Source organism: Gadus morhua, chromosome 20 (assembly GCF_902167405.1).
Source record: "Gadus morhua chromosome 20, gadMor3.0, whole genome shotgun sequence".
Classification (NCBI taxonomy): Eukaryota; Metazoa; Chordata; class Actinopteri; order Gadiformes; family Gadidae; genus Gadus; species Gadus morhua.
This window is the reverse complement of record NC_044067.1, coordinates 12,455,203-12,477,490: the sequence shown is the minus strand read 5'-3', so window position 1 is coordinate 12,477,490 and position 22,288 is coordinate 12,455,203. Positions and strand designations below refer to the sequence as shown.

Sequence of the window (22,288 nt, the reverse complement as noted above, 5' to 3'; positions counted from 1 at the left end):
AATCATATGTAATATGTCTCATATTGGAATGTTTGGTGGGCTTTTATTTTGAAAGTAAATACCACAACGGCCGTACACTTCCTTTGATGTACCCGACGAATGCTTTTATTTGAAACTAGTTCTGAGACGCTATTACCGTAATGGCTAGTATATACACGTACGGCAAAAAACGGAGTCGGCTGGCTTGACCGCCGATCTTGATGAGTCGGCTGGCTTGACCGCAGTGCGATCTCTCCTTAGGCCTTTTTACACTCCCAAGCCGGTTCGATCTCTCCTTAGGCCTTTTTACACTCCCAAGCCGGTTCGGTCGCTGCTTGGCATGCAAGGAATGTTCTTCTGCGACTTTCTCGTAGATCGCACCCTCTTTCAACGTCTTTGTTAAATGCGACTGCATCACCTTCTCTCCCATGATAGTCAGCAGCTCGCGGATTTCACCGTCTCTCCATAGAACCGCTCATATCGCGGCGTTATTGTCTCTTGAGACAACGCAGCAACACCTCTTCAACCCCCCCCCCCCCCCCCCACCAAAGAAGAGCGCTTTTACGCTCCATGTCTGGCTGTGCTTAGCGCGTCGATTTAAGGCCTAGAGACTGTAAAAGTGGTCAGGAATCGAATATATTCCAAATAGTTTAGTTATGCTTGTATACACGAGGCCGACTATTTCATAATTCTGTTTAATTGTTTTAAGTTTTCAACAATCTTTCGACATCATTAGCAACAGACTGAGCTTGGCTTATCATACACAGAAGATACATTCAAATGTAGCAGGTATTGCGTAGTTCAAGGAAAAAGGTCGAATCCAAAGGAATAGCTTTAAAGAGACTTTATTTGTATAAAGTATTTTCGGTATGGTAAACTGATACTCTGAAGCAAAGAGAGATAGAAGATGTATTCTAAGCACGTGCTGAGCGTCTCCTAGCTGATCAAAAACATAAACCCATCTATCAGTGTTTCCCACAGAAATTTTGGAGACTATGGGGGGGGTATGGAGCGAATGTTGACGGGGGGGGGGGGGTTGTGGCTTTCCCCAATGAGAGCGACACGAACTTCGTCTGAGCAAAAAAAAAAAAAAAAAAATTATAATAATAATTCATGTGCACGCAGAGACTATGGCGGCCGAAATTAGACTATGGCGGGGCGCCATAGTCTCGTCAATGTGTGGGAAACATTGCATCTATGTCTAAAAGCTGCCAAGAAGATTCCGAAGACAAAGCTCGATCTGTAGTCTGTTATGGTCTGAACAGCGCGGTCCGGAAGTAGTGGGGGGGGCAGCCAATATGAGATAACGCTCGGCTTTCTCGTCTGGTCTGTGGTGCTGCCTTCTGTGGCTAAAGTATTTATTACAGCCTTCAGTAAGGTCTTGCTCCCCTTGTGGCTATGTATGGTATTTACGGCTTATATGTTTGGTCCTGCTTCATTGGGTCTATGTGTGGGTAGCTTAGATTCTTAAAATACGTAACACAGGCTACTACGAGATAATAACTAATACAATAGCCTACCGGCAATTCACGGTCATCCACGAAGATTAACAGCACTTTAACTCACTTCGGATCAAGCATCAACATCAACAAAGTTTGCTGCATTGCAATAAAGCATTTCAGAAGCCTTTATAAAAAAGTAATAATAATAATGATTGTAATATATTAACCTTTACTTTTATTTTTTTGAAGAAAAGTTTTGGGTGGGCCTGTTGAACAGTGGGTGGTCCTAGGTCCGTCAGACCCACCCATAACGCTGTGCCTGGTTTGAATGAGTCAAAAACGTTAATGTGATTGTTTGTGATTGTTCTTACTTACTTGAGTGGCCATTTGCCACTCAAGTACGTTTCTTTTTTGCCATCAGGTCAAAGTCCATATGTGTGCAGCATACAGAAATTGTGACTCATGCGCTCTTCGCGTTATTGCAGCAACAGACGTTTTTGAAAGATGGTTTTGGTTTCAGATTGTTATCTCTTATGAGTAAGCTTCTTGCCTAAATGCACATAATTGGTGGGGCAGCCTGATTTTACAATATCTGTAATGCATGATTTTTCTTTCATTGCTTGATGATATGGTGGACTAAGTGCCTCAAACTAAGAGACTGAAACAATGTTTTTTACATTTCGCACATCGGTTTTGAAATAACTTATTTTTAATTTATGTACTGTCATTATGAATCTGCCTTAGGCTTCACTAACTTACTTTTTTCTCCCTGTTCCCATTGGTTAACATAAAAAATAAGCAAAAGATTTAAGTTTTTCCCGTCCACATTTTCTGAAAAGATAAGGCATACATGAAACCATACATACTAAAACTAACCCCTCGGAAATAGTATAATATCATAAACTAATGAATTCTTTGCACAGTTTTACATATGATCCTATTGTCTTTCATTGTGCAAACCTAACCATGAGACTCCGTCATGAGACCAAGCATCCAGGGACCCTCCAAATCCCTAGATCAGTATTACCCTGATTATTAGGATCTATGTTGGCGCTGCAGCTCGTCAAAGTCACAGGTCACCGTTGGTGACATTCCTTCTGCCCCATCTTGAGTCCCGGCCCCTCTGACTCTTAGATCCGTGAACTTTATCTTCCAGGTGTTTTCCATCGGCGTGCAGATGAGGCCAAACACCTGCTCGAAGATCCCCAGCCAGCAGTTGTCCCGATGGATGGTTCCGGCCACGGCGACCAGCACCAGCCCATGCGGGGAGGATATAAACCGGTGCCCGTGGGGCTCCAGGTTTGGGTTGAGGAACAGACGCTCGTCCTTGACAAGGGCCAGGAGACGCAGGTGGACCAGGTCGGCGCCCTGGATCTGCTCCACTTGTTGGTTGCCCACGCTGTAGACAGGAGGCGGGTTTTAGAACGTCAGCCCTTTAATAAACCAGTATGTATCAACCAGGAAATATGAATACATAGAGGTTGACGTTACTTTAAACTGTTGTTATTTGCTGGGTTAGGGCTATCTTTGAACTGATTAGGTGGTATTGGAGAACAGTAATTGATAAACAGCTGCTACAGGTTGAGAGTCTTTCAAGTTCTACAGAATTGGACTATCTATGCAATAATAAATAACGACAATAATCACGTTTTGAATTGTTGTGGTGGTTAGAAATAATACAATTGTATAATAGTTATACCTAGATACAAGATTTAGTTTTGCATCTATCCAGAAGTGTTGTGGTCCCCAGTCTTGAGGAGCCTGGCCCAAGGAGGGGTTCTGGCTGTTTAGGAGCTGAAAGAACCACCGGCAAAACTGTTCACTCGATTGCTCAACCGTTATCTCAGCCTTTATTTCTGTGGACTGGATCTCTGGGCCTGGACGAGAGAACTCCTGAAAGACAGAAAACAGTGATGGAAGGGTAAGTTAGTTAGGGTTGAAGTGTGTCACATTGAGGTTGTGATATTATATGTCATGGGTAAAAAATAAATTAAATAAATTGGTCACATAAGCCGGTGCCCGTGGGGCTCCAGGTTTGGGTTGAGGAACAGACGCTCGTCCTTGACAAGGGCCAGGAGACGCAGGTGGACCAGGTCGGCGCCCTGGATCTGCTCCACTTGTTGGTTGCCCACGCTGTAGACAGGAGGCGGGTTTTAGAACGTCAGCCCTTTAATAAACCAGTATGTATCAACCAGGAAATATGAATACATAGAGGTTGACGTTACTTTAAACTGTTGTTATTTGCTGGGTTAGGGCTATCTTTGAACTGATTAGGTGGTATTGGTAAACAGTAATTGATAAACAGCTGCTACAGGTTGAGAGTCTTTCAAGTTCTACAGAATTGGACTATCTATGCAATAATAAATAACGACAATAATCACGTTTGGAATTGTTGTGGTGGTAAGAAATAATACACTTGTATAATAGTTATACCTAGATACAAGATTTAGTTTTACATCTCCTGAAAGACAGAAAACAGTGATGGAAGGGTAAGTTAGTTAGGGTTGAAGTGTGTCACATTGAGGTTGTGATATTATATGTCATGGGTAAAAAATAAATTGGTCAGCAATATGCTTTGTTTATTGTTATCACTTTCATCAGTAGAAGAAGTATCTGATCGCTCTAAAGCTATTAGCATTTTTCTGCATTAAGTATCTCAGATAAGGAAAATAAATATTTGAATTGCTCTTCATCTTCCCCCGCTTGCAAAACTATGCAAATAGTTGTAACATACGTGAATAATCCACATCCAAAGAATATGAAATATCCAAGATTAAATTAACTTTATAATCGTACACACAGAAACTCACCTTTCCAGATGACCAAAACTCTAAGGTCCTTTTCACTAGTAGTGTTTTATCACAATGAATTGGCATGACGATCCCCTCTTTGGCGAGGTACTTGAAAATTATATCTCGATGCACTTTCCTCCTTTTGAAAAGCTCCGCCGCATCGTTGGAGTAAGACACAATAGCTTCAATTGCGGCTGTAATAATTTTCAAACACCATTAAAGCAGTTTGTCACAGCTTGTACACACAGAGGTACGTTCCCAAAGTAACGCTACTTGGAAAGTGATCTTACCTCGGGTAGTTTCTACTTGGATCTTTTTACTTGTGACAGTCTCACAAAGCGATCGTACATCACTTTCTGGCATCAAGCTCAGTAACTTTGCGCAGCCAATGCGCTCCTTATCTGATAGTCCTGCCATCTTTGACACCATAATATGGTTACCTCTACATAATGATAGTAGTTCGGTTTCGCTTCCTGTGAGAACTCAGGTGTTTCGTTTTCGACGGATGAACGTGTCGCACAAGAAGCGCCACCCGTGTAGGAACACATCGACGTCGAAAGGTTCCGCGCAATGTTGTCGCGGTGGAAAGCACTGCTCGATTACAAGCAAGTGATATGAAGGAAGCTCGGTAGCCCGTCTAGCTGTAGCAATGTTCTATATTTAACACAACTGCAAAGATTAGGTTGTTATAAATATGTTAGTTATTTTGAAATAAAGCATTGTGATTTACAATCGCGTATTTGCTGTCCAGCCTGGAAAAGAAAGGCTGAATTAAAGGTAACAGATGTACATTTTATTAGCAATAACGTTAGCTTGTTATTAATCAGATGTTAAGCGCCCTTAAACACAAGTCGTGTATAGCGAACTAGTTTTGATATTTAACGAACAATGTTTGTACTGCAAAGGTTTGGTTGCGTTGTAATAGTTAAGAATCCAGACATTTTTAATCGTTAATTTTGTTTTCCATAAAGCTTTTTAGGAAATAGGTTATTAGGTTATTAATAACCATTTACTCTGGTTGTTGCCAATGTACTCAAGGGGAGTACACACTGGACCACACTTTGACCCTCTTACAAAGTTTGAAAGTGGGTGTGGTTTAGATATGGACTGTAAAAGTGCTCTATCTCTCATCTCACATGTCACATTGGCAAACACTTTGGCTTGATCATTGAGGAACTAATTTGCAATCTGCAAAGATTCGGGGAAACTGGCACCTTACTTCCGCACAGTGTGTCTTCAACACTAGGCCGATTTGTCAGCATTGACTGGTCGCACCTTTATTCCTTGTTTTAACTTTATTCTTTTCACTTCTCCATAGGTGGGTAAATGGGAGAGTCTGAGAACAGTGCCCGCGGCCGGGTAACCGTGTACTCTATCCAGGGTTGTCCCCACTGTGTGCAGGCCAAAGCCACTCTTGGACGTCTGGGCGTGCCGGTATGCGATGTCAACCTGGGAAAACATCCAGAGCTGCGGGCTGTGGTGAAGGAACTGACGGGGCGAAGCACAGTTCCCCAAATATTCTTCAACCAAGTCCACGTAGGGGGTAATGACGACCTGCAGAAACTGGTGAGAAGGGGTAACCAAAAATATTCTATATGTTCTTATAGGGACAGAGTGGTACTTTGATCTATCTAGGATAATTGGGTAATCCCCATCAACTACCTGGCTTAAGAGTAGTAAGACATATTGTCAGGGTTTTTCTCTGGCTGTGGATTTCCCTCGCAGCTAACCTGAGTTTACACAAGGTCATCAAACTCATCACACTAATGAGTTTATCAGGACCGTTGAAGAGCTATGTATTTACCGTTGCTTTTAACTCGGCTCTGTTAAAAAGCGATGGCGAACAATGGTGCTATTTTTATAAGTATACTCGTAATTCAATGTAACTCTTGGACGGTTCTTTGTTGACCATTGTGGACGTTCCCAGGATCCAGAGGAGCTTCAGAAACTGGTGCACCTCGTGAGAGACGAGCCCACCGACACGCCACCGCTGCCCGAAGATGAACAATCAGAAGAAGGAACAGGGGAGGCTGACGGAGGTGAGATGGTTTGAGGCCAACTGTTGGAACAGCGTACCATCGTTAACGTTTTGCCTTTTAATCGACTGTATCTGCATTTGAGAGAGTTGCATTGTATTGAGCCAGTAGGGTCAACATCAGATACCTAGGGACACCCTCTCCCTTCAATTCTTTGATGAGTGAAATGTGATGATAACGGCCTGGTATGGTCAAACAGACGTGTTTTTTTGCCTGGGATTGGGTGTGTAGTGATCACATGTGGAGCTTCTTCATGTCTTCTCTCTGTTCCCATTGGTTCAGAAAGGGACAAACGTGCTTGTGTCTACATTTTCTAATGTTTCATATTGTTGTGTCCATGTTGGCGTCTTCCTACCATCTCAGAGTTTGTGTGTGAGAGGGATGAACTGGCGAGCCTGGTAGAGGACTTCAAAGGGTCCAATGTGATTGGGTCCCATAGAATGGGGCTGAGTTTGATCAAAAAGAGCTTCTCCGAGAAACAGCTGATTGACTGGCTGCAGAAAGAGAAGGGCATGGGTGAGTAAGGCTGATTTTATAAGCAGCACCTGAAAGAGGTGGTAACCGCTAGGATTAAGGCTGTAGATTCAATATGAACCTACATGTTGAGCAATTACAAGTTGATCACAGTATTTTCTGTCAAATGTTGCTAAATACTATGACTCAGACTATATGTCGAGATCAGGAAGTTGGCCGCACACATAAAACAACCGGCCTTAACTGTTAGGGTGTGGTTGTTATCATGGAAGCAAAAACATGAGACTCATTTTCTCTATCAACCTAGAATCACCTACATATGAATATCTAAGTGATGAAGGTTAGTTAGTTGTAAGGTTCTTCTGAAGTAAATAAAGATTAGAAATTTGAATCCAGAAAATGGAAAAACAAATTTTCAAACGTTGACTACTGCAGGTGTGTGTGTGTGTGTGTGTGTGTGTGTGTGTGTGTGTGTGTGTGTGTGTGTGTGTGTGTGTGTGTGTGTGTGTGTGTGTGTGTGTGTGTGTGTGTGTGTGTGTGTACTTGCGTGTTTGTTAAAAAATCAAAAAAAGCTAGAGCCCAGGCCTGTGAGACTGGTCTAGGGTTGCTTGAGAGGAAGTACATGGTGAGCGTGGAGGGCTCTGGGAAGCGGGCGGAGGGCCGCTTCGGAGAGGGCAGCTGCAGAGGGGACACTCTGTACAGGCTGCTGGAGCACGAGTCCCCACTGGCCCTCAATGCGGGACAGACGGCCGCCTGCACCCCCCTCCAGGGTAGGTCTGAATGAAGTGATGAGAGAGGAGGCCCCCCGTGTCTCTCGTTGTCGCCGCGTCTTCCCTGACAACACATTGCTTCCCTATGCTAGGGCCATGTTTGCCTGGTGGCTGTGAGGGTGCTGGTGACCTCTTCTTGAAATGAAAGCTTGTTGGGTGTTGTTGGTCGCTGTCTTTCCCGGGCTAGGATTGGCATCAAACTTGGCACACCGCTTAATCAATTGCACTGCGAAGGGGCTTTTGTAATTTCGGCTTTCCAATGTGTGTGTATGTGTCCGCATGTTGTGGTTTTCTCTGCGTCTCCATGCTATATTTTCTGGTATTTCAGCATCACAAATTCTGATGATGAATTAATTGAAAGCTTGTCCGTTTATGTTAACCAGACTACCATATGTCTGCCTTCTTGTGTCTGTGTCTGTTCATGTCACTCTCAGCTGCGGAGCTGTCTTCTATTATGAGGGAGATAGTCCTCAAGCTGTTCTCTGATCATCTCTCGGCCGATGGCAAGGTAATGTGTGTGTGTGTGTGCGTGCGTTTGCTTGTGCGTGTGTGTGTGTGTGACATGGGTGTACACGTTTTAGCCATGTTTATATAATTAGAATGTTCTGTAGACTACAATTTAAAGGCGCTGTAGGAGCGAGATCAAACAAACGTCTCGTCATTCAATCCAAATCGTCTCATACAGAGGCAGGCCAGCAGTCATCTGTGGCGGATATTTGACTGCATGTCACTCAGTAAAAGCTGGCGGAAGGCGATAGCATTTATTACAAACTTTCCTCAAAATATATCTCTTAACTCGTACCTACAGCCCATTTTAAGATACAATTACCCTATAGAATTCAGAGTTTAAATTTAGGTAATGGTTAATGCTGCATTGTCAATGTAAAATGACTAAAGTAAATACATATACAAAGGAAATACATGATCCACTATGATATAACAGACGCATGCTTAGTCCCAATCAGTATTACCTTGGTATGAGTTTAGTTGTATTTGTGCGTGTGTGTGTGTGTGTGTGTGTGTGCAGCGTGTGGACTACAAGGCCATGAAGGTGAGCCCTCTGTTTGAGCGCTACTGCGACATGGCGGTGCAGCTGCAGCGCGTGGAGCTGGCGTCGCTGACCAGGGAGGAGAAGCTGGCCTTCTTCATCAACACCTACAACGCCCTGGTCATCCACGGCTACCTGCGCCTGGGCCCCCCCACCAGCATGTGGCAGAGATACCGGGTACAGCCGCCGCCGCCGCCGCCGCCCTCCACACGACCCGTCTCCACTCTCTACTACACAGCCTCTTCTAGTTTCTGTACATTTGTTAACCAATCATCGAATTCTCTAGCGGGTAGTGTTTAAAGGTTCGTATTATACCACCAGGTGTGAGTGGGATTAGTCGCGACAGTGGCCGTGTCCGACTAGATGTGTGCTGGATAGATCAGTCTACGAGCCTAGCCAGTGGACTGTAGCCAACGTTGCTCATCTATCCGTCATACATCTAAGTGGACACGCCCACTTGTGCTGTCAGAAGAGGCAGATTTTCAAAACGGCTGATAAGCCATCACCTTAAAGACGGAAAAGGGACCTTGTCTTAACATTAACACAGTAAACCTTATTGTTTTCTGCCACTTGTTCAACTTCTTTTTAAGTGAGTACAGAAAGTGTGAGAGGATAGTAAAGAATGATTTAAGCTTTCTTACTTCACTGACTCGAAGTAGCACACGACCGTTATCCCCAAGGAGAAATTACGTATCCACCTGTGTACTACGTATCCATCTGTGTACTAGTATCCACCTGTGTAGTACGGATCCACCGGTGTACTACGGATCCACCGGTGTACTAGTATCCACCTGAGTATTGCGTATCCACCTGTGTACTAGTATCCACCTGTGTATTACGTATCCACCTGTGTATAAGGTATCCACCTGTTTTTGAGCTGGTGTTCTGTTTCCATAGTTCTTCAACTATGTGAGCTACCTGATTGGCGGAGAGGTCTTCACCCTGCAGGACATTGAGAACGGCGTCCTGAGGGGGAACAGTAAGGGCATGGCTCAGCTCCTCAGGCCCTTCTCCAAGACAGATCCCCGCCTGCAGGTATCAGCCTCTTACAGCGCGTCCACACACGCTGTCATGATTTTAAGTAAAATAGAAAAACGTACCAATAGTTCCTATGTCTGGTAATTGGACTGACTAGCAAGTGTATAGTAATGACACGTATGTATTTTGTTGTAGCTGTAATGATTGGTGGATTGGTTGCGGAAATCCTAAAACACTGCATGACTTTACACACGTATATGTGCCGTACATACTGATCACACTGCTTCTAATGTCAGAATGATACCACTTGCATAATTATGAGCGCACCAATCCATTAATTCATTCCATGTGTTTGCTCTCCCACAAGATTGCACTGCCAGACGCGGAACCCCTCATTCATTTTGCCCTCAACTGTGGGGCATCGGGCTGCCCCCCCATTAAGACCTACACCCCACAGGTGATCATTAGACCACATGGGATCTGTTCAACTGTTTTTTTACTATACATTCATTTAATTGTGTTTTGTTTGATAATCCTACCAAGGAGGATTTAATAGGGCAGTCATAGGAAGACCACATGCTTAGTCTGTCCTGTTAAACATTTTTATAGTTTTGTAGTCAATTAGCTACTAAGGCATACACCTCAAGATTAAAGTATCACCTCAGTAAGCGGTTGTTTGCAACCAATGTCTGTATTTAATTTAAACGTGCAGAAAGAATCATTGGGGGCAAAAAAAAATCGCAACATATTGTCATGTTTACAATGATGTTCTTTCACACAGGCAGACATTGCTTAATTTGTACTACCCTTTTAATGTGCTGAGAAGTAAGGTAGCTCCTCACGGGACAAAGCGTAAGCTGAATGAGCTCATCATCATCACTACTCCACAACTCTGCAGGGCATCGACAGCCAGCTACGCACTGCCGCCGAAGCCTTCCTGGAGAACGATGATGGTTGTGTGGTGGATTCAGAGAAACGAGAAGTGCGACTCAGCCAGATCTTCAAGTGGTACAAGGCTGACTTTGGAGGCACAGAGGAGAAGGTAACTTTCAAGGGGAATTAACAAATGTATTTAACGTTCCGGATATATACTTGAAGAGTCAAATGGTATCGTTTAAACGTTACAGTAAGGACGTTTAAACGATACCTTTAATCTCCCCTGCCTGCCAAGTTGTACATGTTTTTTAAATAACTCTGTTTCTATTAGTCTATGAATAATTCTATTGTCTAACGGAATATTTATTTTGAAGACCTTTTTCTATGTAAAGCATCGACTTGTGCACTAATCCATTTCAATGTTCCTACCCATGCTACAAACAACTTCCCAGCTTTTAAACTGGGTGCTGGAGCACATGGGTGACTCACCCAAGAAGAGCAACTTGCAGGGCATCCTCTCTGCTGGGAAGACCAAAGTCAGCTATCTTCCTTACGATTGGAGCACCAACAGCACCCATTGAGGTTCTCAACCTCTGAATGGCACAAAATCTCGGCGTCCAAGCACCCTTTTCTGCTATGCTGTAGTTCCTATGCCAGAAGATTGAGGCCAGTGTATACCTGTCTTATCCAGTGTTCAGCACGCTGTTATGCAAATACACTAAACTGCTTTCCCCGGGAGAGTGGCGGTTGCCATTAATGTCCCCTTTTGATAGTAGAACGCTTGCACAATCGAACACATACTATTTTAAAGGTTTAATTAATCTAGGGATACATGAACCCTTTTTCAGGATGAACAGGTAATGCTGCACTAAACTTACAAATGTGTAGTGCTACATGTCTCCAATGTAATCCTAACTATTCGGTGACGTTAAGTGCTGTCTTCCTCTATTTCTCTGTAATGTTATCATTTGAAACCAGGTCTTCCACTTTAAGCCAAGGGAAATCACAAATGCGTTTTTTTTTTTTTGCAGGTATTTGGCATAGATGTTAATATATTTCTGATTTGCACGTTCAATTTTGAAAGGGAACTTTTAATATAATTTATTTTTCCTAACATTCTTTCCTAGAAAATCTATGTAAAAAAATGTCGGCACTCATTTTTATTTGAAGTTGCTTCCCCCCTCCAATGTAACTGCCTAATCTCAGGTGCAAGGAAAATCTCTGAGCAAAACTTTGCCACGAAATACAACTTCCTGTACTGCTTTTTCTTTACTGAATACCACTCTCCAGGACCCCACTTGCACTGTTTATTGCATGTATCATTGGTATGCTCTTCCTTAGATTTCCCTTTGATAAATAAAGTACTTAAGTAATCGGTCTTGCCACAAGGCTTCACTGTAAGTCATGGGAAAGCCTGTATTGAGAGATATTGCTTGAAAATTGCACCAGGCCTTGCCAATGGAGGCCTGTAGTGCCTCTGCATTGCTTTGCCAGATCCATGTTCTGACCCTACATAAGCAACACATGGTAGACCCTATTGTCATGGTAATGATTGATATAACCCTTCCATTACATTACACCCTACATTTCAGTTCATCTTCGCTATGCAATATTAGGGAATTAAGTTGATAATCATATCTAGAATTCACTGCAAAGATCTTGTCATTTCAAATAGTTGGTTTTGTAATCGCTTGGTTTTCTAGCCTCAACACAACTTTAAAAAATAAAAGCAAAATCAATACTTGACTGAGTAAAACAAGTTGCACGAGTATATTGTGGTCCATTTCCATGTGGTGACAAAAAAATTGTTGAAATTCTTCATGAAGGAGTAGGCCTAATATGTTGCAGTTACTCATGCGAAGTATTTATCGTATAGCAAAAATTAATGCCAAATAGTAATTAATAACCACCATTTGTTTTTGGTACTACACAATGGTAGCACATACATTTTATGTTGATATTTTGAGCACAGAAAATATTTGCAATAAATGTTGCCATATCTGTAGAAACTAATTAGCTAATAAATCCACGTAGAAAATATTTTAATCTGAAATACTGATAGCATTGTTTATTTTTCAGTAAATGATAAAGGATTCTTTCATAGACTATTGAAAGGCAATTCAAAACCTACACAATTTAAAACTATATATATTGTTAAAAGCCTAGTGAGTTCTTTGAGATTCACTGAACATGGAGAAAGTGAAAGAAACAATCACAACTTGACATTTTCTGCTAAACATTATTTGTAAAAATGTTTGGGCGAAAACCCCATCAGCTTTGAACCTGATGTATTCGGAAGACTATTGTTGAGGAAAAGGAAATTCCCACAAAATGAGAAAAACAATCCAAACCAAATAACTTCCCCTAAAACAGAAAAGGTGATCTTTGATTGATCCAAAGCAGATGGGCGAATTAATGCTTTTAATGAGATGGGAGACATATTGGGGAACAAGGAACCGAGTGTGCCCGACAATATCAAATCAGTAGCAAAGAGGCTGTTGTCCATATTCTGTTAAATCTAAAAGCGCCTTCAAATCCTGGCCACCACAACCTTTTAACTCTTCTTTAAATGCTGTTTTAACCAAGGAGAACTACAAACGATTTTAAAACGGTTAATTTGGTTTATAGATAATAATAATATGGATTGAATTTATATAGTGCTTTTCTAGACACTCAAAGACACTTACAGTGAAGGGGGGACCTCACTAACCACCACCAGTGTGTAGCACCCACTTGGGTGATGCACGGCAGCCAATCTGCGCCAGAACGCTCACCACACACCAGCTTGAGGTGGAGAGTGAGGGAGTCAGCCAATTATACAGGAGGATGATTAGGGGGCCAGATTGAATGAGCCTGGTTGGGCCAGGACAGCCCGTCTCTGCTTTGAAAGTTACAATTGTTTTAATCACTTTCATCATCTGTATCAAAACCAAAGAGTGCAGAGCACTTATTGAGTGCTTGGTGTTCCTCTAGTTCCTTTGGGGTATTGTAGGAGGAGAGGCATCTGCTGCAGCGCCGCCTTGTGTTGCTTGCTGCAGCATCGGCGAGGGCCTGAGCCGCCGCCGCCGCTTGTTCTTCTTGTTCTTGCACACGCCTGGCCCTCCATGATAGAGTTTTGGTACTCTTCACGGTCGCCGGAACTTCTCTCCTTTTGGGCATGTTAAGCTCGGTCTCCGTGAGGTAGGCGGAGGGCGGTAACCTGATTTGGGGAGCACTGTGGAAGTGCGCCCGCGGACAGCCGTCACATTTGGAGGCTTTGTCCTCCGTGATCTGTGGCGTGTCCAGGACCTGGGTCAGTTTGGTCACGCAAGCTTTGACATTCAGCGACTCCTCCAAGAAGAGTGGGTTTTCTAGAGCCATTAGGGTAGCGATGTGGGAAGTCGTTGGCTCCATTTGCGTTTTGTCTACCCTCACCTCGGATGCATGGCCGTTAAGAAGAGTTATGTTGTGGTCTAGACCCTCGGAACACTCATTTATCTTTGGTGATGTCCCGGACGTGCACAGCATGGCAGGCCTGCTGTCCGAGGGTTTTTTCGTTACTGTTTCAGCGTTTTCCCCATCTCTGAGCGGGAGACTGTCCAACGACTCCAGGTTTTGTGCTTTAGAATTTTCTTTCTGCTCCTTGCCACTCAGCCAGATCTCCTCAATCTTTACTCGCTGTTTCCAGGGCGCTTCAGAGTTCTGTGGGGTTTGATTAACAGTACTAGCCGGGGCCTCCAACTCCTGCTTAAGCGGCGCTGGGACGTAGTGTCTCCACTCATGGTCGTAGAGGCCCTGGAGGTTTGGGAAGACTTGCTTGCATTCTGGGTTGTAGCACTGGGCTCTGAGCGGTTGGTGGGTCTTTACGTGCTCTTTAAGTTTCAGGGCGGTAACAAAGCGACCCTCGCAGTCCTGGTGGTAGCAGAAGTGGCAATTGGGCGCATCATGGAGCTGCATATGTTCCTTGTACTGCTGGAGGAAGTCCATCGGCCTGTTGCAGAAAGCGCACAATGAGCACAGGCTGTTACTTCAGATTAGAACATTCAAAAGCAGTCCAACAATGACGCTAAGACTATCATGAGCCACATCAGAAGCTGTAATTTCCTTGCTTTTTCCCCCGGCAAAACTACCAGTTCAAATATAATAGAAACAACACACAATTACACTCTCTCCATGTTTTGCCAATATAAAGTGATGTATGCATACAAATCCATCACGTAGTTAGTAGATACATGAAAGAAGTAAGGGTTAATATTAATTAAAGGTTTTAATATTAAATTGAAGATGTATATGTTTAATCAACGCTCTAGAAAGAAAAAACATCTTTATATCTTTACCTTACGCAGATTGTGCATTTGCTCTTAGACCATAGAAACGTCTTCTCCAACACATTCTCTTCTTTCAAATGGTATTTGATGGCATGCTTCAGTAGGATGGCGTTCATCTTTAGAAATACTTTATTACAACGCTCCGAGGGGCACAGGTAATAAATAAAGTCACCAGCGCCACACTTTCCATCCACCGGATTCTCCTTCTCCATGCCTTCCCCCTTCAACTCCAAGAAAGATGGATCTTTCACAATGACCAAGTCCTCCTCGATGACTACCTGTTCATCCTTGAATGGAGCCCCCTGCCATAGGTGACCAGTGGTGCTCTTATGGGTCTTTTGTCCAGGAAGACTCCTTTTAAGAAGACTGCGGAGGTTTCGGATGACGCTACCTTCTCTGGTGAGGACCACCTTAACGTCTGGCGGGTCGGGGGCGGTCGTGACCCTACGCATCTCGTCAATATGCTCCAGAATGTGTCTTTTGGCTATTCGGAACTGCTTGAACCGTCTGCTACAGAATATGCACAGTAGTTGCTTGCCCCGCAGGTGGGAGATTGCGTGTCTCATCACATTCAGGCCTTTGAAGTCCTTCACACAGAGCGTGCAGCAGTGCCTCAGGTGGCTGGATAACTCGGTGCGATGAAGCCGGTCTCTCCACGATAAATTGCTAGTAGCCTACAACAGGAGACAAACAAATACAAAGGGCGGAAGGCTGTCAATTAACAATCCAATAGCAAACAGTGGGAAAAGAAAGACACGATTCAAACTATTCCCTAGAGAAGAATATGTACATGTGGGACTACATATGTGGATTGTTTCACCTTATGTATTTTTGTTTTGTTTTTTTAGGTTCCTTGTCATGAGATGGATTACATTAAACATTTAGGACATTTAGGCAGACGCTTTTATCCAAGTACATTTGTCATAAGAAGTGAAACAATATATCGCTGTCGGTACAGATGTTCATAGAACCAAGTGCAAGTACCGGTACTAACAATCGCTAGGCTAACCCATTTCCTGTATATAGCATTGTTAGCTAGCTACTACTGGATTAACAAATGTTCCATTGTATAGCTGATCACCATATGAATCATGTTACACGGATGTCATTCCAATATCTTGATGTAATTTGTTTTTTGCCGTAAAATCAACTTACCGGGGTATTTGAGTCCTCCTCTTCTGTTTGAACAGGGCTACCCTCCAGTTTTGTGTCACCATTTTGGGACCGAACCGTTGTGGATTCCAGTGGCTGTGGGTCCCAATCACCAGACATTTCTTCTTGGTGACAGTAGTTGTGGAACACTTGTATGAGAACGCTGGTGGACTCCGAAAGTGCGCTACCAAGAGTATTATCAGACTCGGTAGCTGGCACTCCACAGGCTTCCTCGGTAGGCTTAGGTTCCGCCTCCGTCTTGGGCTCAATGAGATGAATACAGTCATCCTTAGTCCCACGTTCATTTTCTTTAAGTGTGTGACTCTGGTACAAGGTCACCTTCTCCGGTCCAATGCTTTCTCCGATTTCAGAATGTGGGTTACTTAAGAAAGGCTCCAACAACTCTCTTTCCAACATGGTCGTTTCCAATTCATCCTGCCTCTCATTCTGGAGCCACAGCTCGTTATCGGGGAAAGAAAGTTCAAGCTTCGGGAAAGGTTTCCGTCCACGTTTTCTGCCGTTTATTTTGACCGTCGTAAAATCTTTAAGCACTTGTCCCTGATCCAGCCTGGGAACACCCTGCAGCCATCTTCTCTTTCGACCTTTCCTTTTAAAGATCTGATTCTTCACACATCTTGAAAGGTATTCTCTCTGGCGCTCGGGCTTGTCAGACTTGTGTTTTTCCAGCACCGTATGTTTGCGCCTGAGCGAGTATTTGCGAGGACCATCTGCCCGGTTCGACGCAATGTTGGATTTGAACTCTGGGTCATCGTCAACGTCTGCCTCGTCATCAGACCAGGACTGTTGTCTCAAACATATCCGCTTCCTTCTGCGTTTTTTCCTGTTTACTAGTAGAGTATTTTTGGACGGCTCAGGCTGACAGTCCATTAGTCCCCCGGACTCAAGTGTCGGTAGGCCAGGAGAGATTGAAGCAAAATCAAGGCTTGGGGTTGAGCTGTGAACCCAAAAGTCTGTCGTGTGTCCATCTGGTTTGGGCTCCGCGGGGTACTGTTCCTCGTCCACTTCCATCTCGCTGAGAACGGCCTCTTTCATGGCCTGGTCACTGATCAGCTCCAGACAATAAGTCCTGAGTGTCAACAGGTTCCAGAACTCAGGATCAAAGCAAAGGCGCTCCTTTAGCACCTGGGGGGTAAAAAAAAAATCCCCGTCAGCGTTGAGTTATAAGTAGGTTATATGCAGGAATCATAGAAATGAATTTACTACCTTTACTACCTTTTTTACGACCTCCACAATATTTTTTACTACCAAAACAACATCAAGCAGCAGGGCGGGGGGTATGCAAAGCACCTCTTACTACTTACTATAAAGGTATAAATGTGACACTGCCGCAATCCCTGTAGTCCTAGTGCTGCTGCTACTAGCACCGCAAAACAACGACATAGAGAGTAAAGGTCTGCACTCCCGCGGGACGCGACGCAAAATAGTGCAGCGCGGAACGAAAAATGAAAGCTCATTGCGGGTGCGGGGCTGCGGGCGGGATGAAAGAGGAGCATTTGCGGGTGTGGGCGGGCGGGATGATACACTGCACTCCCGCAAATTAAATATGAGGGTAAAGTAAAATATACAAATTATCATGAAGCCCTCATCAATAAGCAAAACCTATTTTTAACTTTCATTTTTCTTTTAGACGTGCTGGTACCGACCTGCAGAATTTTTATTTTTTTAATCTGTGAATGTTTCGTGTTTCAGTTACCGAGGCCTATTTAATGTTTGGTACGGTTGAAAACATGCAGGCTTACCAATAAATATGTTACCAATACTGGTAGCCTAATGAATTATGTGCGCCCTCGTTTTTTTCTAAGCCAATGGACAGGGCTTTCCTGAGACAGAAAGTTAACATCCATCCTTGCAGGCATTTGTGGGCGGGAGCGGGATATAGATGCGGGCGGGAGCGGGACTAAAAATTACAGTTCTTTGCAGGAGCGGGTGGGAGCGGCACTGTACAAGGTGGGAGCGGGAGTGAATATTGTGTCCCGCGCAGACCTCTAATAGAGAGCTGCTCCCCCTTCGCACGAAGCCGCTGCTGGTGAATGCTCGAAGCGTTGTGTGATTTAATCGCTTTAATGCCGTTCCATGTCACATTGAAAAATGTACTACCAAGTCAAATTGCGTTTGTTACCTTTTTCTACATTTCAAAGGCCTTAATTTTTAATTTTATGTTTTACTACCTTTTACTATCGCGCGGACACCCTGATAATACATATACAAGCCCACCAAACCGCTGTGGCCTTCCTTGGTGCTCACCCAAACCAAACATCTGCCCCAATTGTGAATTATTTATAATAAAAAAAAGGTACATTTAAAGTACGCCATTTCTGTATCCTGTAATAATTCAGATACTTTCCCAGCCTAAATCCCTCACCAACCTGGAGGATGTAAAAGCGAATGTTGGTGGGGACAGGGTTGTTGTGTGGGTGCTGCTCCTGCTCTGGTTGCGTGTAGAGTAGGCACACTGTCTTGTAGGCCTCCAGGCTGCGCTCCTGGCAGAAGACCAGCAGTGCGCAAGCTTGACACACTTCCAGGTCATAGGGCAGGAGGAAGGCTATGGTCTTGCACAGCAAGGAGTGGATCTCTGGATGGGCTTGCAAATCACACATCTGCAAGCCCCTGGCACAAACCTCCACGCAGAACTGTTCCCCTTCACTGCCCAGCTGCACACACACACACACACACACACACACACACACACACACACACACACACACACACACACACACACACACACACACACACACACACACACACACACACACACACACACACACACACACGTCAGTAAAAAATAGTCAACTAACGATTTGTCAATGAATGGTTCAATGGAGAGGAATTGTATGCAAGTGTACCTCAGCATGGACTACTTTGATGAAGGGGAATATTGCTCTTATGTTGGTAGCAGTCGACACCAAATGATGGCACTCCGCCAGGAACCCCTGTCCAGACGGATGGGCTCGGAGAAACAGCCTGCTCCATAAAAAGACTAGGTCCCTAGAGGAGGTCATGGGAATATAGATTACACTCTTGACATACAATATGAAATAACATTCTGTAAAGTCTAGATTTGATATCCAATTCAGCTAACACAAGTATTGCATGAGTTTCCACAGCAAAAGCCTACTCACCAGATGTAGTACATGTCCCCATTTTGCAGCTGCTGATTTAGAAAGGCCTTGCACAGGGACAACAGAAGCTCATCCTCCTCGACACTCTCCGTGTTGCAGATGATCTCCACCGCATCACGGCCATCTATCTCTGCCATCTATGTTTGGGAAATACATAGAACAAAAATCCGACCAGGTTAGCCATTTCTATTCAGCGCTAGTGCTGGAAATGACAGTAGCGTAACACAAGACTTTTCCAGCTATTAGTGTTCTGCTTTTGCAAAATCCTCAAACTTATGTTTAATGGCCAGCTCAACCTATGATATATTCATTAAACTCTCCACAATTATTTGGTTGCATGATTGTTGTCCCTTTGTCACAACAAAAGTGACCCAGAAAAATCCAAAAGTAGCCTCACACAAAAGCAAAATAAATCCATTCAAAAAAACTTAAACCGTATTATTTCCAGAAACTGCAAAATGCAAAGTGTATATTATTTTATACCAATTCTATTTTTGAATGTAAATCAAATGTAGTTTTCATCTTCATTTAATTGGTCACCTCCTTTTTCAACCTTACCTCCTTGTGCATGTGTTCATGTAGCGAGGCCTTGTAGAGGCAGGTGAGGTAGGCCTGGTGGAAGTACAGGTGTTTGCTAGCCTTGCTGTTCTCCATGCAGCTTTTGGCCAGGGCCATGGCCTCCTGCAAACGCTCACACGCCTGCAAGTAGCGCACACGTAATTCCAGGAACAGAGGGACCTCCGAGCTGAAGTACTCCTCAACTGGTAACAGAGAGAGTTATGATATTCAGTTAACACTTGAAGGGAAAGCTTGTCCGTTTAGGCTTAATTAATTTTAAATGAAGACATACAACAACCAATCACGTTTTGTAGCCATGGTGACCAACTCACAAAGAAGCCCTGCAAACAACGATGGCAGAAAACATAGAGAAAGGGACTTTTTGATGTGAACAGCATACCATCGGCTTGTTGAACAGAAGCCTCTTGCAGAATATCCTGAAGCACTAGACTTTCCCAGGGTCCCCCAACTTTGATGACCTGCTTCACTTGTTGCATGTAGGTGTTGTTATGTTGCAACAACCGTGAATGGCATGCCTGCCAAGTAGATAAGAACAGACTTGTTGATAAGGTGTTTATTACCAACGTGAATCACCCAATGTAAGCTAGGGGAATTCCAATACTAGTTAGTATTTTCCATGTATTTCTCACCTGAAAGGAATCGATGATGTCTTTTAAAGGGTATTCCGAAAACTCTTCTTTGCTGAAGAAAAGCATTAGCTCAAAAAAGCTCCTGCAAGAAACGGAAATACCCAGTTAAAAAGTGTCAGAAAAACAACCCATGGATGAAATCATCGAAACATCAAAATCACTCAAAATTGTAATGAGTGAGAACCAGAAATTTTGGATACCTGCATTTCTACCCTTTTTGAATTTGCAGTGACTCACAATCACAAACTAAAACACCTTATCACATCTAATTACTTACACGGCCAGGCTGCTCAGGGTGTAATGGATGTGCTGACATTCGGCTGGAAAAACAGCGGCTGCAGTAGTGAAACTGCAGAGCGCAGACCGTAGTACTTTCAGTTGTGGAAGAGGGACCTGCCATCTTCCGGTATGCTCTTCCACCAACTTTGTGTAAGAAAATACAAAAAAGCCACTAAATAAACGAGTCTCATGGAAGTTTTCGTTGTCTGTATTGAAAAATGCATTTGCAAAACATTCTAGAAACGTGTTTTATGATTTTGTTGACGTTTTGGTATTTTGCATTATCCGGGAAATATAGTATCCTGTAGAAAAATTATCGATCACAATCGCGTAATATACTCATATAAAGTATATCTACCTGGTTAATACACATTATAACACAATCCCCCACCAAAGTCCTGCGGATTATTGATGACAATAACTGAAGCTAGCAATAACATGCTAAACATACTCACCTAGCATACCAAACGGTAGCACGTTTAAAGAAGAAATAAAGTGGTATATTATGAGAATGTCAGATTTACATATCCCCATATGAGTAGAACTACAGTACTATATGTGGTTCCTCTTCAAAAAAGTGCTTTGTGTTGCATCTAACCGTCACTAGACAGCTTCTATTGAGGCTAGTTTGATAGCAAGCATTTAATCCAAATTGGGATTGCAGGGAACAAGAACCAAAGATATGTTTTCCAAATAACATTTCGTATCATAACATACCTTACAAAATTCACCGCAATATTCTTTGCTTTTCGGAGCAGATTTCCCATTGCAGTGTCTCACAAACAAATTCTCCAGAGCCAATTCTAGCCTTTCGCTTTCTATGTCCGCCATACTTCTTACACTAACCAGCGCATAGTCAATGTTGCCAGGTCTGGCAGTGGCTATCCTTTCCTTGGGTGCAATGTCCCAACCTGGCAACCTGTGCATGGAACGATTAACTACAAAGGCCATAAAGTCAAATTGCCTTATTTTTCTTTTAGAGATTATTCTGTCATTTGATCTGTCAGAATTGTGTCGTATATTATACTATGTAGGCCTTGGGAATGCATGTATATTTGCTTCATGTTTGTGGTAGACTACACGGAAATGGAATGTGCCTATCAATAATATCTGCCACATTACGTCGGTTGAACCAATTCGTTTGAATGGGGGTGATGCATCAAGCAGAAAGACATACTACTGCAAGAAAGCAATAGTCCCTATGTTGCAGGGTTGCATTGAACCCTGCAACATGTAATCCAATTTCCTTCAGACATCTCTAACCAGGTGATATTATATGATTTAAAATAATTATATAATCTAATTTAGAATGTAGAGTTGTTTTACATCGCAGACCTAGCTTTAGGTTTGACTAGAGATACAACTGAAACACTTGGCGATTTTTTCTAAGACATCAATTCGAAAACCTGTGCCCTAAATGTAATTGTAACTTTGCGACAGTAAGCCACCATACCATACCATAGGCTACCATATTTGCTGCGGTTCATTAGTAGTTCCACTTCCCCTCATTCACCTCCCCTGAACCCACACAGCATCCGTCACGTGGAGGCCACTTGGAGAGCATAGAATATGGGCGGGAGATTGAAATAGAATCCACCTGCCTCACACTTTCAGCCCACTATCATGGATCAACCGCCAGGTGTAGACTTAGCGCTGTACTGCTTAAATATATGTAGGCCTACATTTAGCGCATACTTACACTTTTTCGACAACATGATTTTGACTTCGAATATTGATTAAAATAAGGTTACCTTGCCCACTGTATATATCTTCTTCTTCGGTGGTAAGCAACCAGATATTTACGTAC

At 43.3% G+C, this 22,288-nt stretch overlaps 3 protein-coding genes across 5 annotated transcripts; 1 reads left to right on the top strand and 2 right to left on the bottom strand.

Moving 5' to 3' along the window:
- Window positions 1-1,573: 1,573 nt before the first annotated feature.
- Window positions 1,574-4,755, bottom strand: c20h3orf38 (chromosome 20 C3orf38 homolog). Its single transcript, XM_030342586.1, has 5 exons — window positions 4,504-4,755; window positions 4,232-4,407; window positions 3,429-3,554; window positions 3,121-3,314; window positions 1,574-2,820 (listed from the first exon to the last, which is right to left on the bottom strand). The coding sequence occupies exons 1-5, from the start codon at window positions 4,640-4,642 to the stop codon at window positions 2,457-2,459; spliced, it is 999 nt and encodes a 332-aa protein (XP_030198446.1). The 5' UTR covers window positions 4,643-4,755; the 3' UTR covers window positions 1,574-2,456.
- Window positions 4,756-4,767: 12 nt separating this feature from the next.
- On the top strand, window positions 4,768-12,141 carry zgc:152951 (Thioredoxin_like and DUF547 domain-containing protein). Of its 3 annotated transcripts, none has more exons than XM_030342583.1 (11): window positions 4,768-4,990; window positions 5,532-5,779; window positions 6,141-6,252; window positions 6,613-6,765; window positions 7,296-7,493; window positions 7,928-8,001; window positions 8,521-8,718; window positions 9,439-9,576; window positions 9,887-9,976; window positions 10,418-10,561; window positions 10,848-12,141. In XM_030342583.1, exons 2-11 carry the CDS (start codon window positions 5,540-5,542, stop codon window positions 10,974-10,976), a joined length of 1,476 nt encoding a protein of 491 aa, XP_030198443.1. In that variant the 5' UTR covers window positions 4,768-4,990; window positions 5,532-5,539; the 3' UTR covers window positions 10,977-12,141. The 3 variants fall into 3 exon arrangements, with proteins under 3 accessions (XP_030198443.1, XP_030198445.1, XP_030198444.1); XM_030342584.1 differs by lacking the exon at window positions 4,768-4,990 and adding an exon at window positions 5,359-5,441; XM_030342585.1 differs by lacking the exons at window positions 4,768-4,990; window positions 6,613-6,765; window positions 7,296-7,493 and having other exon boundaries at window positions 5,357-5,779.
- A 279-nt stretch (window positions 12,142-12,420) lies between these two features.
- Window positions 12,421-21,325, bottom strand: znf654 (zinc finger protein 654). Its single transcript, XM_030342582.1, has 11 exons — window positions 21,199-21,325; window positions 20,480-20,625; window positions 20,203-20,284; window positions 19,953-20,088; window positions 19,553-19,755; window positions 18,995-19,131; window positions 18,719-18,860; window positions 18,242-18,526; window positions 15,858-16,997; window positions 14,712-15,376; window positions 12,421-14,365 (listed from the first exon to the last, which is right to left on the bottom strand). Exons 1-11 carry the CDS (start codon window positions 21,310-21,312, stop codon window positions 13,297-13,299), a joined length of 4,119 nt encoding a protein of 1,372 aa, XP_030198442.1. The 5' UTR covers window positions 21,313-21,325; the 3' UTR covers window positions 12,421-13,296.
- Between the last annotated feature and the right edge of the window lie 963 nt (window positions 21,326-22,288).

What these genes read in the sequence shown, in the direction of transcription:
- zgc:152951 (XM_030342583.1), top strand. Translation starts at nt 5,540, where the DNA reads ATGGGAGAGTCTGAGAACAGTGCCCGCGGCCGGGTAACCGTGTACTCT. An exon ending in GCAGAAAGAGAAGGGCATGG is followed by an intron (nt 6,766 to 7,295) that starts GTGAGTAAGGCT and finishes AATCAAAAAAAG; the next exon opens with CTAGAGCCCAGGCCTGTGAG. An exon ending in ATCTCTCGGCCGATGGCAAG is followed by an intron (nt 8,002 to 8,520) that starts GTAATGTGTGTG and finishes GTGTGTGTGCAG; the next exon opens with CGTGTGGACTACAAGGCCAT.
- c20h3orf38 (XM_030342586.1), bottom strand. Translation starts at nt 4,642, where the DNA reads ATGGTGTCAAAGATGGCAGGACTATCAGATAAGGAGCGCATTGGCTGC. An exon ending in AGTTTTGGTCATCTGGAAAG is followed by an intron (nt 3,555 to 4,231) that starts GTGAGTTTCTGT and finishes TCCTGTCTACAG; the next exon opens with CGTGGGCAACCAACAAGTGG. An exon ending in CCCCACGGGCACCGGCTTAT is followed by an intron (nt 3,315 to 3,428) that starts GTGACCAATTTA and finishes TCTGTCTTTCAG; the next exon opens with GAGTTCTCTCGTCCAGGCCC.
- znf654 (XM_030342582.1), bottom strand. Translation starts at nt 21,312, where the DNA reads ATGGCGGACATAGAAAGCGAAAGGCTAGAATTGGCTCTGGAGAATTTG. An exon ending in ACCCTGAGCAGCCTGGCCGT is followed by an intron (nt 20,285 to 20,479) that starts GTAAGTAATTAG and finishes CGTTTCTTGCAG; the next exon opens with GAGCTTTTTTGAGCTAATGC. An exon ending in AGGAGGACTCAAATACCCCG is followed by an intron (nt 15,377 to 15,857) that starts GTAAGTTGATTT and finishes CTCCTGTTGTAG; the next exon opens with GCTACTAGCAATTTATCGTG.